This window comes from Zootermopsis nevadensis, unplaced genomic scaffold (genome assembly GCF_977971745.1).
Source record: "Zootermopsis nevadensis isolate Lab colony 2312 unplaced genomic scaffold, Znev_1.0 Znev_ptg000061l, whole genome shotgun sequence".
Taxonomy (NCBI): domain Eukaryota; kingdom Metazoa; phylum Arthropoda; class Insecta; order Blattodea; family Termopsidae; genus Zootermopsis; species Zootermopsis nevadensis.
In genome coordinates, this window is record NW_028259192.1 from 17816905 (window position 1) to 17830408 (window position 13504).

Consider the following 13504-nt stretch of genomic DNA (forward strand, 5'->3'; position numbering starts at 1 on the left):
CAGATTTCGTTTAAAATGTTTGTGCGCGATCACCCCATATCCTTCATTATTCTAGAGACTGGCTTCTGGTGGTTTTCAGTTGACATTTGCAGTCATCAATTCCGAGATGGAAAACGCATAGATAAGAAAACTAACCCCCCACACACATTAAATAGTGGTGACATTTTAAAATCAGAATTTGTTATCCCCCAGTTCCTGAATTTTTCCTCTTTCAATGTTGTGAGCAAAGGTTAAGTAGTTTATGCCTTAGTGTTTATTAATTATGCTAAGTGAAGTATTTGAGTTTAAGAGAGATACACAGTAACAAGAATATAGGGAAGATTACATAATGAGAAGCTTCATAATGTGTACTCCTTACCAAATTGTATTAAAAGGATGTGATAGATATTACATATCTAGAGATTGCAGCATTTTTTTTGAACGGCCAGTTTGAAAGGTGGAGTCAGCATGAGAGAACTACGCGTAGATGAGAGGCAACCATTATAATGGATGTAAAAGAAATAATGTGTCCGGATGTCGATTGGATAGGATCCATAGTCGGACTGTTGTGAACACACACTAATCTTCGGTTTCAGTTTATGGTGAATTTCTTGCTTAGCTGAGTGGCTACTGACCGCTGAAGGAGGACCCTGTACCCTGGAGTTAGTTTATTAGGCTTAAATTTGTTTTCCTCTCTTGTTTATGTTCAACGACGAGTCAATCTGACGCTGTTACTCACTGTAAGCGTTGAGGTGATGGGCCATTACCAACCGAAACTGCTAGTTCGAGGGCGTCCTAAAACCAACAGCTTCTACTGCTTGACAACGCAGGGGGGTTTGAGAGAGGTGGTTCCTATTTTAATCGAATATATCTTATTCTAGTGCCTCAAAATCACTGCTTTTTAGAAGTGATCACTTTTACAAGTTATAAGTGACAAATTAACTCCTGCCCTGTGCGTTTTACTCCATTTTTTATTATCTAGACCCGTGGTGTGGTACCATAATTTTGTAAGAGATATTTGTCCAAATTTTTTCCGTATGTTTTTCTACTCCGGCTACAGATGACATTAAATTTACTTGAAATGTACAATTCAGGTTCATTTGTAGGAAATACAGGAACTTCAGTCGAGAATGCCAAGTCTGCAATCGGACTGTATCGCCAAAATGACTGTTAGTATTTCATGACACAAAATAAAATGATAGTGATGACAAAGAAACTGCATTCTTCCACGATCAGCGCCAACTTTTCCTTCGGTCCCAGGTCCTTACGAATTCCTGTCACGATCCGAGTTTGTCAACCCACGTACTGCGTCTCGCACTGATGATTCGAAGCGCCGCCAGTGCAGTTAAGTCGCCTATCGGTGATCCACATTACATGCATTCCTCTAAACGCTATGTTTGGAAGCATTTACATAATATGGTTACGCGGTTTGCTTTATGGTTTGAGAATGCTGTTCTCGGTATGCCGTTATGGCTGAAATATTCTGTACTTCATAACCCTTTTCAAATCTCAGTCGATGGATCGTTTTTCGTGACTTCCCGCACTCTCTGTTGACGAGCCGAAATAGTTACTGCATTTAAAAAGACCACAATCTTCTCTTTATAAATCCCCTAACTGTTTACTCGTGATAATTTGTAGGCCTACATCTCTTTTAACGTTATGTCACCTCAACAGTTAAAACAACGTTGTTAAACTTAAAATTATTCACAATCTGGACTTTTTCCATCGTCCTTGTTTAAAAGAAAGAAATCACGACTTTCGGAAACTGACTGTGTTTCCGAAACGTCATGATTTCTTTCTATTAAACAAGGACGATGGAAAAAGTCCAGATAGTGAATAATTTTAAGTGTAATCCACCATCGTCAGAATCCTTTACAATTGAACGTCGTTAAAGTTTAGGAGTCCGTAAATTGATTCAGATATCATTAGAACCGATCAAATAAATTGACTAACGAATGGACGGACAAACACGCGGGTGTAATTATGATGAACGTCTTCTGGCAAGCGCCGCATAATCCTGACGATGGAGGCAGCAAGCACCTTTGAAACTTCTGTCAGTTTCTACGAGACTATACAGTGCAGCATCCCAGGAGACAGCTCTCTTTATACTCATCGCTGTGAGAACCTAAAAATCTGACTGGATGTAATGATACTAAAAACTTTATGACTTCAAAGTACTTGTCAGCTGTTCCAGGACTAAAGCTGGACTTTCGTTTTTTCTTCCTAGTGCCATCTATTTCAACTATGTTGTCTGCAGATGGGAAGATTGGGGTAAAGTGGGGCTACATGCACATACACGGATGGGCTAACCGTGGTTCAAACTGTGTTGGACGTAAAAGCGGCACAAGACACTCAGTTTACCTCAATCTTTAAAGGGTTCAGTGGTTCTCTTTTATTGTGAACCATAAGCTCATAGACTTTCTTTCTGCGAATCCAGAAGGAGCAAAAAATTTATCTTTTGAATGGAGTAAGAAGCTACAGACAACATAATTGAAAACACTTTAACAAAAGTCACAATAATAAAATCCGAGAACTGGCTCCTCAGTATAAACCAGTAGAATACAGGGACAGATGACATGTTGAAATAAAGTGAATCCGTCGGAGGAGAAAAGAAGTGCATTTTAGACTCATATTTCAGGTGTGACATTTGCTTCCCCTACAGATAACACCCAGCGTCACACTATAGTGGTTGGCACTTCCCTCCGAATTCTGGGGGCTGCGGATCGAATATTTGTTATTCTTCGTGATCTTCTCTGGACCCCGGACATAGGCCTGTGCCGAGATAGTGCTTTAAAATATTCCACGACTGTTTCATTCCCAACTTGTTCATTAACATCTTTTCATTCCTATGTCGATGCTATACATTCCTTACAAATAGTACTTGTTCTTCTTCTTCTCTTGCTCGTATTCCTTCTCTCTCTCTCTCTCTTCATGCATCTCCTTCTCTTCTTATGTCTTCTCTCTCCACCTTTTCCGTCCTTTTACGTCTTCCGCGTCTTTTCCTTCTCTTCTACATCTTCCGTTTTCTCCTTCTGTTCCTATTACTTATTCTCTCTCTCTCGGTTCATCTTTATATTCTTCTCCCCCTCTTCCTCATATTTCTTGTCCCTTCTCGCCTCCTACACTTTCCTCTTTCTGCTCCTTCCCCTCCTTCGCCTCCTCATTCTTTATACTCGCATCCTCCTCGCTGACCTAACTAACTAACTAGATGGCTTACCGAACCCGAAGGTTCATCACCGAATTAACCAAAGCCCTCCACCGGACCCTGTCCTGGGCCAACAAAATCCAGTTTCCTTCAACTCCTATCTCGGATAGATCCCGCCTGAGATTATCCTCCCATCTACGTCTAGGTCTCCCCAGCGGTCTCTTCCCTTCAGGTTTCCCAACCAGTACCCGGTGCACACCTCTTGTCCCATCCATGCGCGCTACATGTCCCGCCCATCTCACTCTTCTCGACTTAATCACCCTCACAATACTGGGGGAGCAGTACAGATTTTTAAGCTCGTCATTGTGCAGTTTTCTCCACGCCCCATCGTCTTCCCTCTTAGGCCCAAATATCCTCCTCAACACCCGATTCTCAAACACCTGCAATCTGTGTTCCTCCCTCTGAGTGAGAGACCATGTTTCGCACCCATACAAAACAACAGGCAAGATTATTGTTTTGTATACTTTAATTTTCAGGTTCTTAGAAATCAGACGGGAAGACAAAATATTTTGGACTGAGAAGTAGCAAGCATTTCCGGAATTTAGTCTCCTCCTAACTTCCTCACAAGTATCATTTTGATTTGTTATTGTTGTTCCCAAATATTTGAACTTTGTAACCCTTTCAAAGGATTTATTAGCTACCCTAAGATAATTTTGCCCGCCTGTCTTCTGATGACGAGATACTAACATGTACTTAGTTTTTTCTGAATTTACTTCCAGCCCCACTTGTCTACCAGCCTCTAGTAAAACTTCTGCGTTCCTCTTTATTGTATTTATATCGTCCCCCAATAAATTAACATCATCAGCATATGCCAATAGCTGATGTGTCCCGTTCAATTGCAAACCCTCCTGCCTACCTTGGACCTTCCTGATGGCGTATTCTAGCGCAAAGTTAAAGAGCAAGGGAGACAAAGCATCTCCTTGTTTTAGACCGTTCTTGATGAGGAATGTCTCAGATACATATTTACCTACTCGAATTTTGCTGCAGGTTTCATTTAAGCACATTTTTATTAGACCCACTAGCTTCTTTGGTATACCAAATTCAATAAGAATATTATATAGCACTTCTCTCTTCACAGAGTCATAGGCTTTTTTGAAATCTATAAATAACTGATGTACAGTCCCACCGAACTCCCATTTTTTCTCTAGTATCTGACGAATGCAAAAGATCTGATCAATCGTTGATCTGTTTCGTCTGAACCCACACTGATGATCCCCAATAGTTTCATTCGCATATGGGGTTAATCTTGCCAAAAGAATGTTGGATAGAATTTTGTATGAGGTTGATAGCAGCGATATTCCTCGGTAATTACCACACTCAGTCTTGTCCCCCTTCTTATAAATAGGAATAATTATGGATTCCTTCCATTGATGTGGCATCTCTTCCTTATCCCAAATTAACTGAATAAGCTTATGGATCCTCATATGCAACCCTTTGCCACCTGCTTTAATTAATTCGGCCGGAATCTGATCAATTCCTGGAGATTTATAACTTTTCAACTTCCCAATGGCTAGTTCCACTTCATCTAAGCTAGGTTCTGGCACCAACAGTTCAGCTGTATGCATTTTAATCTGTCTAATATCACCAGTATTATGAACATTTAAGAGCTCGCTAAAGAAATTTTTCCACCTATTCACAATTTTTATTGGATCTGCAAGCAAATTGCCACTATCATCCTTTACCAAATTAGTCTGGGGTTGATATCCTTTCTTAAAGTTATTAATGCCTCTGTACAGGTCTCTGATGTTTTTTTCCTTATTATTTGTCTCAAGTTCAGCAATTTTGCCCTTCAGGTATTCCCTTTTCTTAGTCCTAAAGGTTCTACTAGCCTCACGTCTCACGTTACATAGATTATCCGCATTTGTTTTGTTTGGGTTCTGCAACCATTGAAATTTTGTTTGCTTCCTTCGATCTATTAATTTTGAACATTCTTCATCAAACCACGGTTTATTTTGCTTTCTCCTGTAGTATCCTAGTTTCTCTTTTGCTGAAATTTTGATGCAGTTTCTGACATTTTCCCACTCCCTGTTGATGTCCACACTTTCATTATCCTCATTTGTCTCTAAAATTTGAAACCTATTCGAAATTTCAACTTGATATTGTTCCTTTGCCTCTCCCTCACTTAATTTTTTCAAATCAAATCTTTCTGTGTCAAAATTTTGTTTAGTTCGTCTACTTACTGAAAGCCGCTCCCTCACTTTTGCTACCACCAGATAATGATCAGTGTCGCAATCTGCTCCTCTGAATGATCTCACATCAATTACATTTGTCTGCCTTCTCTTATCTACTAAAACATGATCTATTTGATTGTGTGTTCTGCCATCTGGGGAAGTCCAAGTGTATTTATGAACATCACGGTGTGGAAATTTTGTACTTTTTACAATTAAATCTTTTGACGTAGCGAAGGTCACTGCTCTGACGCCATTATCATTACTAAGTGCATGGAGACTCTCGCTGCCTATTGTGGGTTTGAAGACATCCTCCCTCCCAATTTTTGCATTGAAATCTCCTAGCAGAATTTTCATGTGATACTTGCCAAATGTATCAAATACTGATTCCAATTCTTCATAAAAGCTATCCTTGATATCATCGCTTTTGTCTTCAGTTGGGGCATGAACATTAAGGACAATGATGTCGCACCAACGTCCTTCCAAAATTACGTAAGACAACCTGTCACTAACAAATTCTACTCTCTTAACTGCTGCCCTAATTCTGCTATGAACAAAAAAACCCGTCCCTAGCTGATGATTGTCATTCCCCTTTCCATAGAAAAATGTAAAATTGTCCACTGGGATCGTGCCCTCCCCCTCCCATCGCACTTCCTGCACTGCCACTAAGTCTAACTTATAATTCCCTAATTCCCTACACACTGATTTCAGTGCCCCAGCCCTATAGAGGCTCCTAATGTTCCAGGTACCAAATCTCATGTCCTTTTTCAATTGCCGTGGTCGTGCCAAAGAGTCCGTCCTGATCCGAGGCTTGGTTGATTTTTTCGTAACACATATTTTTTTTTAAAGGTGAAAGGTTGTTAGCCCTACACCCAACCCCCAACCTGGAGGACCAGGGTATCACTCTTAGTCTAGCGCATCTCCTTAGACCTGTCCGGCTTGGGTGACCCTACCATGAGCCGAAGCTCAGGCCGGCATAGCCCTAAGGGTCATTTGAGCACGCAAGCCTCCTCACCCGGCAGATTGCCTTCGACAAGGTGGTGATACCTTCGAGAAGGCCTCGCTGACCTACTCTGCATAATTGTGCGTTCAGGGTGTGAAAGCACACGTCCTCTTGGGACTTGCAGTTGTAGTTGCACCGATGAATCTCCTTGTTACTGCACGTGTACGTGCTGTTACTTTCGATGTGGACCTCAGTGCCGCGGGTCCTACCTTTTCTTGGAATTTTCTGCAGTCCACTTGTATTGACTGAGGTGGTCATGACTTCGTTGATAGAACCGACATTACATTGGTCCCGCCCTGCTGCACAGTGTTTACACTGTTCGCTTATTAAATCCTTCGTACGTGATAAAGTTTGTAAGTCTTGATGGATGTACTGAAGTATCGTGGTCTGATGGTTCACTGGGGGCAGTATGGCTGCCGGTTTGCCAGAAACTGGGGGATGAGGCGAAACGTGATACAGGTTCTTCATTAGATCAGTTCATTCAGTGAGCCTCAGAAATCCCATTTATAAAGGTCGGGTTAAGTTCATGTTCTTCCTTGGCTCAACCGGTTAAAACCCAGAGGTACCTATTTGTACCACCTGCTCTAATGATCGGTAAAAAATTAATTTTACCCACATAGTCTTCTCAAAACACGCCACTGGTTACTATCCCGAGCCAGATAAATCCAACCCACACCCTGCAACTCTTTGTCCCTAAATTGTTTAATATAAAATTTAAAAGATGTGTTATTATTATCGAATTTTATGTGGAAGAACCTCAAATTAATGCTGTTTAAAAGCACAGTCAGTCACTTCTGGTCGAGTTGATCCCCACCCCAGCTCGTATCAGAAATCCCATTTATCTGTTCGTAGTAATTTCAACAACGAAATGACTATGTCCAGTTTCTGGTTGCCTTTGTCTTTGCATCCTGTCTCAAATTTAACAGAGGTTTCAATGAAATCCGTCTGCAGTATACAACGAGTGTATTCAGCTCAGTCCGTCCGCTTATCAAATAATTCCGGCTTTGTCATCCAGTTGAAGTCGATTTGCGCGGTGTGCTGACATTGGGTGGAGAGGGATGACTGGCGTTATTGTATGTGGATCGACGGGCGGTCCGCAATAACGACTGACCCTCCCTGTAAGAAGGAACTAAATCGAGTGTTCTCAACCTGTGCCTTTCTTGACATTAGAAATTATTTTAATCCAAACCAGTTTGTCGAAACCCTTGCTGATACTCTCACCGTATAATTATTATAACATTAATTATAATCCACTCGGTTAATGATAAGATTTCTTTTCTCGATCTTCATAGGATGCTTTTTAACAACCCACGCGACACTGAAATAATTCCTAAGTGCTGAAGCTATATTGAGTGTTCGCAAACTATAGTTCAATAAAATAAAGTATCACTGCTATAAATTAATCTCAGTTGCTTTTTATTATCGGGATAAAACTGTGGTTAACTTTGACACCTTGTGTTTATGTGTTTATAGTTACGCTGTTGTATTCCATCGTCGGCTTCTTTGGTTCGTTATACCAACATCCATCTTCTCTGTGATGATTAAATGCCACCTGATATTTTATCGAAAATCTTTTGTTAGCATATTTCCTATTCCATTTGGTGAAATTTACAGATAGTAATTATTTTGAATCATCAAAGGACGAGAGGTGGGGATTCTTGCCTTTGATAGCCTACTATAAAGCACACTACATAATCAGAGCGGAAAAGACCAAGACTAAGCGACACACTGCTTGTAACACGTAAAGGATTAAATGTTCGTACCTGAGGAATTTTCAGTGAAATATTTGTACATAGCAAAAATAATGTTTTGGGAGGTACTTGCTTCGAATCGCCGCCATTGATCATTCCCTGCAGGAAGTGAGCTTCATCAGAAAGGGTCGCCACCGCTCACCTTCGTCTTCCTCATCCTCCTTCAGAGTTGTGTATTTCTAGGCGTTGCAACTTGAGATTTGCTCAGCAGGCAGTTGCTGTCGTAGATTGATGATATTACTCGGCCTTGGTGTATTTTTACAATACGCATCACACTGTAGATGATTTGTCATCACGGCAACTGCTGCAAAACTGAACAGTCGGTGGATAGAAAGAAGATGCTGACTTGTTTCAAAAGTTCTGTGTTCCAAATTTTTGCTACCTGTTACGTGGAGAGAAGTCTAAACACACTCTTGACCTCATACAGCGCCTAATCTTATAGAAACTGAAGTTTATATCCTGGAAGTAAAGCGGTCAAAGATTGAAACTGACTATGGTGATACTAGACACAGAGTTTCTCCGTCTTATAACTTGGATTAGTTACTATCTGTCTGAGCGGAGAATTTACTCGATATTGAAGCCGTGACGTCATACCGAATGTTGTCCCCCACTATTGGAGTAATCTGCGTACTTGATACTATGGATGTTATCATGTTCTAAATCCAGTAAACTATGAAATGCTAAAAATACAAGAATCAGGCCAAAAACTAGGAAACTAATGGAGAACCGAGAGTCAGCCGATGTTTCCACATCGCGTATTAGAACGGCTGTGCGCTTGCGCAAATGGGCACCTCTGTTCAAAAGTCTGTCGATTCTCCGCTCAGACAGACAATACTCATCGGTTTTCGTTTTAGGTGTGAGGTGTTGGACTGAGTTCAACTGATTCATGATATGACCACTGATGGACTCTAGTGAACATGGTAAAAAAAACTCAGATTTCATAAAAGGTTTTTGACGTAAATACGTCTATACGGAAGAGTCATTCGGCAAAAACAGCGTTAGAAAAATGTGTAAGATCCATACCAACAATGTGCAAATATGGGCCGACAACAATGGTCAGCTTTTATATGAACTCCTGCGTGCATTGTTATATTACCTAAGAAACTAATTGTTACGTCATCTGTGTATTCGGCATTGTTGTGTTTCATTACTGCCGTCAACAATCCGCTTTCGTTATTGCGCAAAGAGCTGAGCTGTGAATCGCTTATAGAAGAAGTGCGTCGTAGAGTAGATAATATTGTGCTGTTAAAAACGTTTTAGAATATCACAAGTACTTATCTTATATAAGAATTATTCTGTGATACTGCACTCCACTCTCTCCATTTTAGTTTTGATTCAATTGATTATTGGCTGTTGACATCGTGGTCTCTTACAATTGAACAAAGTTTGAGGTACGGGATTCCTATTTATTATTATTGTTCATCACGTTAAGCGTTAAGGGCCCACCTCTCGAAAACCGTAAGAGGTGGGTCTGGACATATTGCATACGAAATACGTATTACCTCTTGAGCTTTCCATATCTGTTTTCAGATTTTACATATTATTACAAATAGTTTAGGTTCTACAAACATTTATTTATACACATAAAGGCGCATCGACTTCACGCTGCTGCTGCGTTTGTGTGTTGCGTCATACTATGTAGAGATAACAAGATAGATGACAATGAAGCTAAAAGAGTCCGTATTGCAGAATATCTGAGACAGTACAGAAAACATAAAAAAAATAATAGAAGTATTAAATAATGAACCTGGAGTCCCCCCCCACCAAAAAAACAAAATACCAAAAACTAATGCACTGTGTATGAGGGAATATATGTCCACAGAAGGTCGTAATACAATGCCCATAATATTGGCAGGAGATTTTAACATTGATTTAAAGAAGGGGGGAAATCTAAAACTTTGTCATATTTATGGAGGAAACGTTTGGCTTAATGTTGATGTCAAATCCTCAATGTATAGATATGGTGTTTTCACGAAATGTTGATACTCTAAAGTGTACAAATTCTATAACATATTTAAGCTACCACAAACCCATCTTAAGCGTAACTAATTCAAGTTAAATAAGCAATGTCTTAATCAAACTATTTACTCAATTGTAAAGCATGTATAAAAGGAATACTCAGAATAAAGCTAATGTATAAACTTCCTTTCATTGTATTTATTGCCTCAATATAATTTAAATACAAAGACTTATTTACGTCAGATTCTCCGGAACCGTGGTTCCACTGTCAATTTTTTTATTTCTTGAACAGTCTGTGGTTCATGGAGGACTGGTAAGATCGTGTTTGTATATGAATAGGCATACTTTGAATCTAAGTAGCGATCAGTGTCCCAAATACAGTGTCTCTCTAAACCAAACATCGGGGTCCTTGTGCATTAGAACAAATACCATACCAAGTCTCTGCAGTTCTTTTGATATAGTCTTACTCCCTTTGCTGCCCACTTGTGCGACTCAAGAACTGAAGAGAGTCGCGACCACGTTCTTCGAGATGTTGAAATATCTTCAGCCGTTAACAAAACACTGTCGAGCTTTCAAATATGGCTGCCGGATCAAATATACCGCGTTTTTACTTTAATACTCTTGTTAGTGTCCCTCCGTGCTTATGTATGAATGAATTTGGTAAATCGAGGATCTATTTGGTAAGTAAAGCTGATACAAAAAAATTTCCTTTCCATTTTTCTGTTGATAACATTTGTAGCTGCCGAAGTCTTTAATAGATTAATTTTCATTTTTGTGTCCAAATTGCTGTCTTATCAATTGTGAATCTGTCCCAAAAATTATTGTTGCTTTTCTCCTTTTACCGTTGCATTCTACGTAACCACCCCATCTCAGTCCCTGCCCTTTAATTTTGTGTATTAATATTGTTGAATAGCTGTGTGATAATGTAGGTAATGTGACGATAAGTGATGTAATGCATAGTAATATTACAGTATTATATTTAAATTATCGCTTGATAAATAGCTGAGTTAGTGCATGCATGTTGATATTTTAGACTGTTATTAACTTTAAACAAAAGAACTCACCAAGAAAATGTCCAACTTAACTGCAGCTATTTTGTATTTTACATCTCACGTAATTTTGGAATGTTATTTTAAAGATTTTCTTGCTGTATTAGTAGGCTATGAGGACTGTATAACGCCGTATATAGAGTGTCGCACAAATACCTTGCTTATGTCATTTAGAGTGATGCGTGATGCCTGCTTCCGTTATTGTGAAAATAAGAACAAGATGTGAGCGATTTTATTTGTGTTTATTATCCAGGGTCGTTCTCGCAGCCTGACCCACCTCGACTGCTTGGACCCCAGTGACCTGACCCCTGACGTCATCATGACCACCGACACAGCTGATCGACTTATAGTCCCCTGTACTGAGCAGCCGCGCGTGCGCAGACACAAATTGGCCCGCTCTCAGGTAACTGACTACAGATTAAACTGTTATTCTTATAACTATGCTTGTCGTCCAAAAATGTGTAACTGGCTTATCAGTAATTGTTTCCAGAGATATATTTGTTTTATGTATTTAAAGTGTTTTCTCTGTCTTCGTAAAAGTGTAGGCGTACTTATTATCATACTCAATAGATACTGAAGTTGTTTCTATAGTTCATTTATTGACCATTTCAGTTGCTTAGACTATAACTAGGCCTTTAGCGTTGAATGATGAGATCTTTAACGAATAATGAATTCGAAAGGATTTGGTAGAAAATGATCGTGGCCTAATTTAAGTTTATGTTCTGACATTTACCAAGAGAGAGAGAGAGAGTGACAAAACCATGACAAATCTCAGTCACAGTAACCTGTCTCTGGGTCGAGATTGAATACAAAATAGGAATGCTAACCACTCGGCAGTGACATTCGGCTTCAAAAATTGCATTATATATATAAACATCGTATCAAAAGCTGGCTTGAGTGTAGATCTTTATCAAATTCAGGTATTAAATAATGTACGTACGTACTATTTCTGAGTGAGATGTTTTTGAAAAGTGAGTTTTATGTTTAGTTGGAATTAAAGACACAGCTGCATTAAGAACCAGAATTAAATTCCTCTGACTTCGTTCAAGTAACTCAGAAAAGAATATATAAAATGTTATTGCTCATTACGTCTTTTGGTAAACGAAAGTAGTTTAATAACGCCAGTATTTCATTAATTGCCATGAAATCGAAAGGTAAATATAATACATTACTGAGTCTTGCTTTGATGACAAACTTAAAGAGAGTTTTAAGGAGATGAAATGTGTCACATACATAACACAACATCGTCATTCGACTTCTCAGCCTTAAAAATCGATTACCGAGCATGTTTTCCCAAGAGACAGCACCTTATTTTTTGTTTGAGAGGAAGTTGTTTTCGTGGCCAGGTTACCAACTGTTATGTTTCTGTGCCTTGCCTCAAACCTAATCGTTTTCATACCTTGCAGGCAAATATATGCGGGCTATATTAGATACTATTCATGACAATCTTAAGATACGTTAAGTAACTTATTTAGTTAATGTGTCGTCGTTATATAAGCTGTGAGTCTAGTTTGCTGTCAGGTTTGTGGACTATATGTATGACTGGTGAATACAGAGATTACGTTTTATTTTTACGTAGAGACTAAAGTAATTAACAGACGCCAAGTGAAGTGTTTACAGGATGCAGCGATGAAAAGGCAGTAAAAGGACTGCCAGCACTTTTAATGAAACACGTTATACGTATAACGTAGAATGAGGAGACATAAAGGGATGAATATTAAAATCTGTATTCCAAAGTGTATTTTTCTGTTTAGATTATAAAAGTAAACATTAGAAACACATCACACAAGAAGGATATAAGGACAAATTGAATGACCGTCTGGCAATAAATTCCAGTATGAATTTACGACGTACAAAAATTGTCCTTTATGTCCCCGGGTAAATAGCAGGTGAGACTCGATGGCCCGAAAAGTTCCACTTCTTCTGGGATCAAACCCAATCGACCTACCTACGCCAGTCATTATTAGTGGCTAATTTATAGTAGTTAACATTTTACAGTTTCTGATGAACTGTTTACAAATTTTGCAAAAACTATAGCACACATAGCCTTAGAATCAGCCACTTAGGAAAACAGACTCATAATTACCTCGCAGATAGAAGCTGTAGTTTGCACAGTCAAGCTGAACGTAAATGTTTTAACTTAAATTTGTGGCATCAGATTTCGACACGCGCATTGCCTTCGCTCGATCAATCGAAGAATGAAGACAGATGACTGCATCCGTGCTGTCCTTTCTTCCACACTCTTTGCTTTTATTGCTTTCGTTCTATCACTTAATTTATTTCTAACCTCCATATGATCAGTTACCGTCCATTATTTTTATTTTCTGTCTCACTCTTCTTATTCTCCTTTAATCTCAGGTTTTTTCACTGCCGTTTCTCTCGAATTGTAA

General features: G+C 39.2%; 1 protein-coding gene across 11 annotated transcripts in view; it reads left to right on the top strand.

Moving 5' to 3' along the window:
* LOC110830995 (uncharacterized) overlaps window positions 1-13504 on the top strand; it is a 217716-nt gene that overhangs the window by 182611 nt on the left and 21601 nt on the right. For 10 of the 11 annotated variants that reach the window (XM_087340956.1, XM_087340957.1, XM_087340959.1 and 7 more), the window contains one exon: window positions 11368-11517. In XM_087340956.1, coding sequence (XP_087197082.1) covers window positions 11368-11517 — 150 coding nt within the window. Of the gene's footprint in view, window positions 1-9353; window positions 9498-11367; window positions 11518-13504 lie in introns of those variants that run through there. The other variant, XM_087340962.1, reaches the window with a different exon arrangement.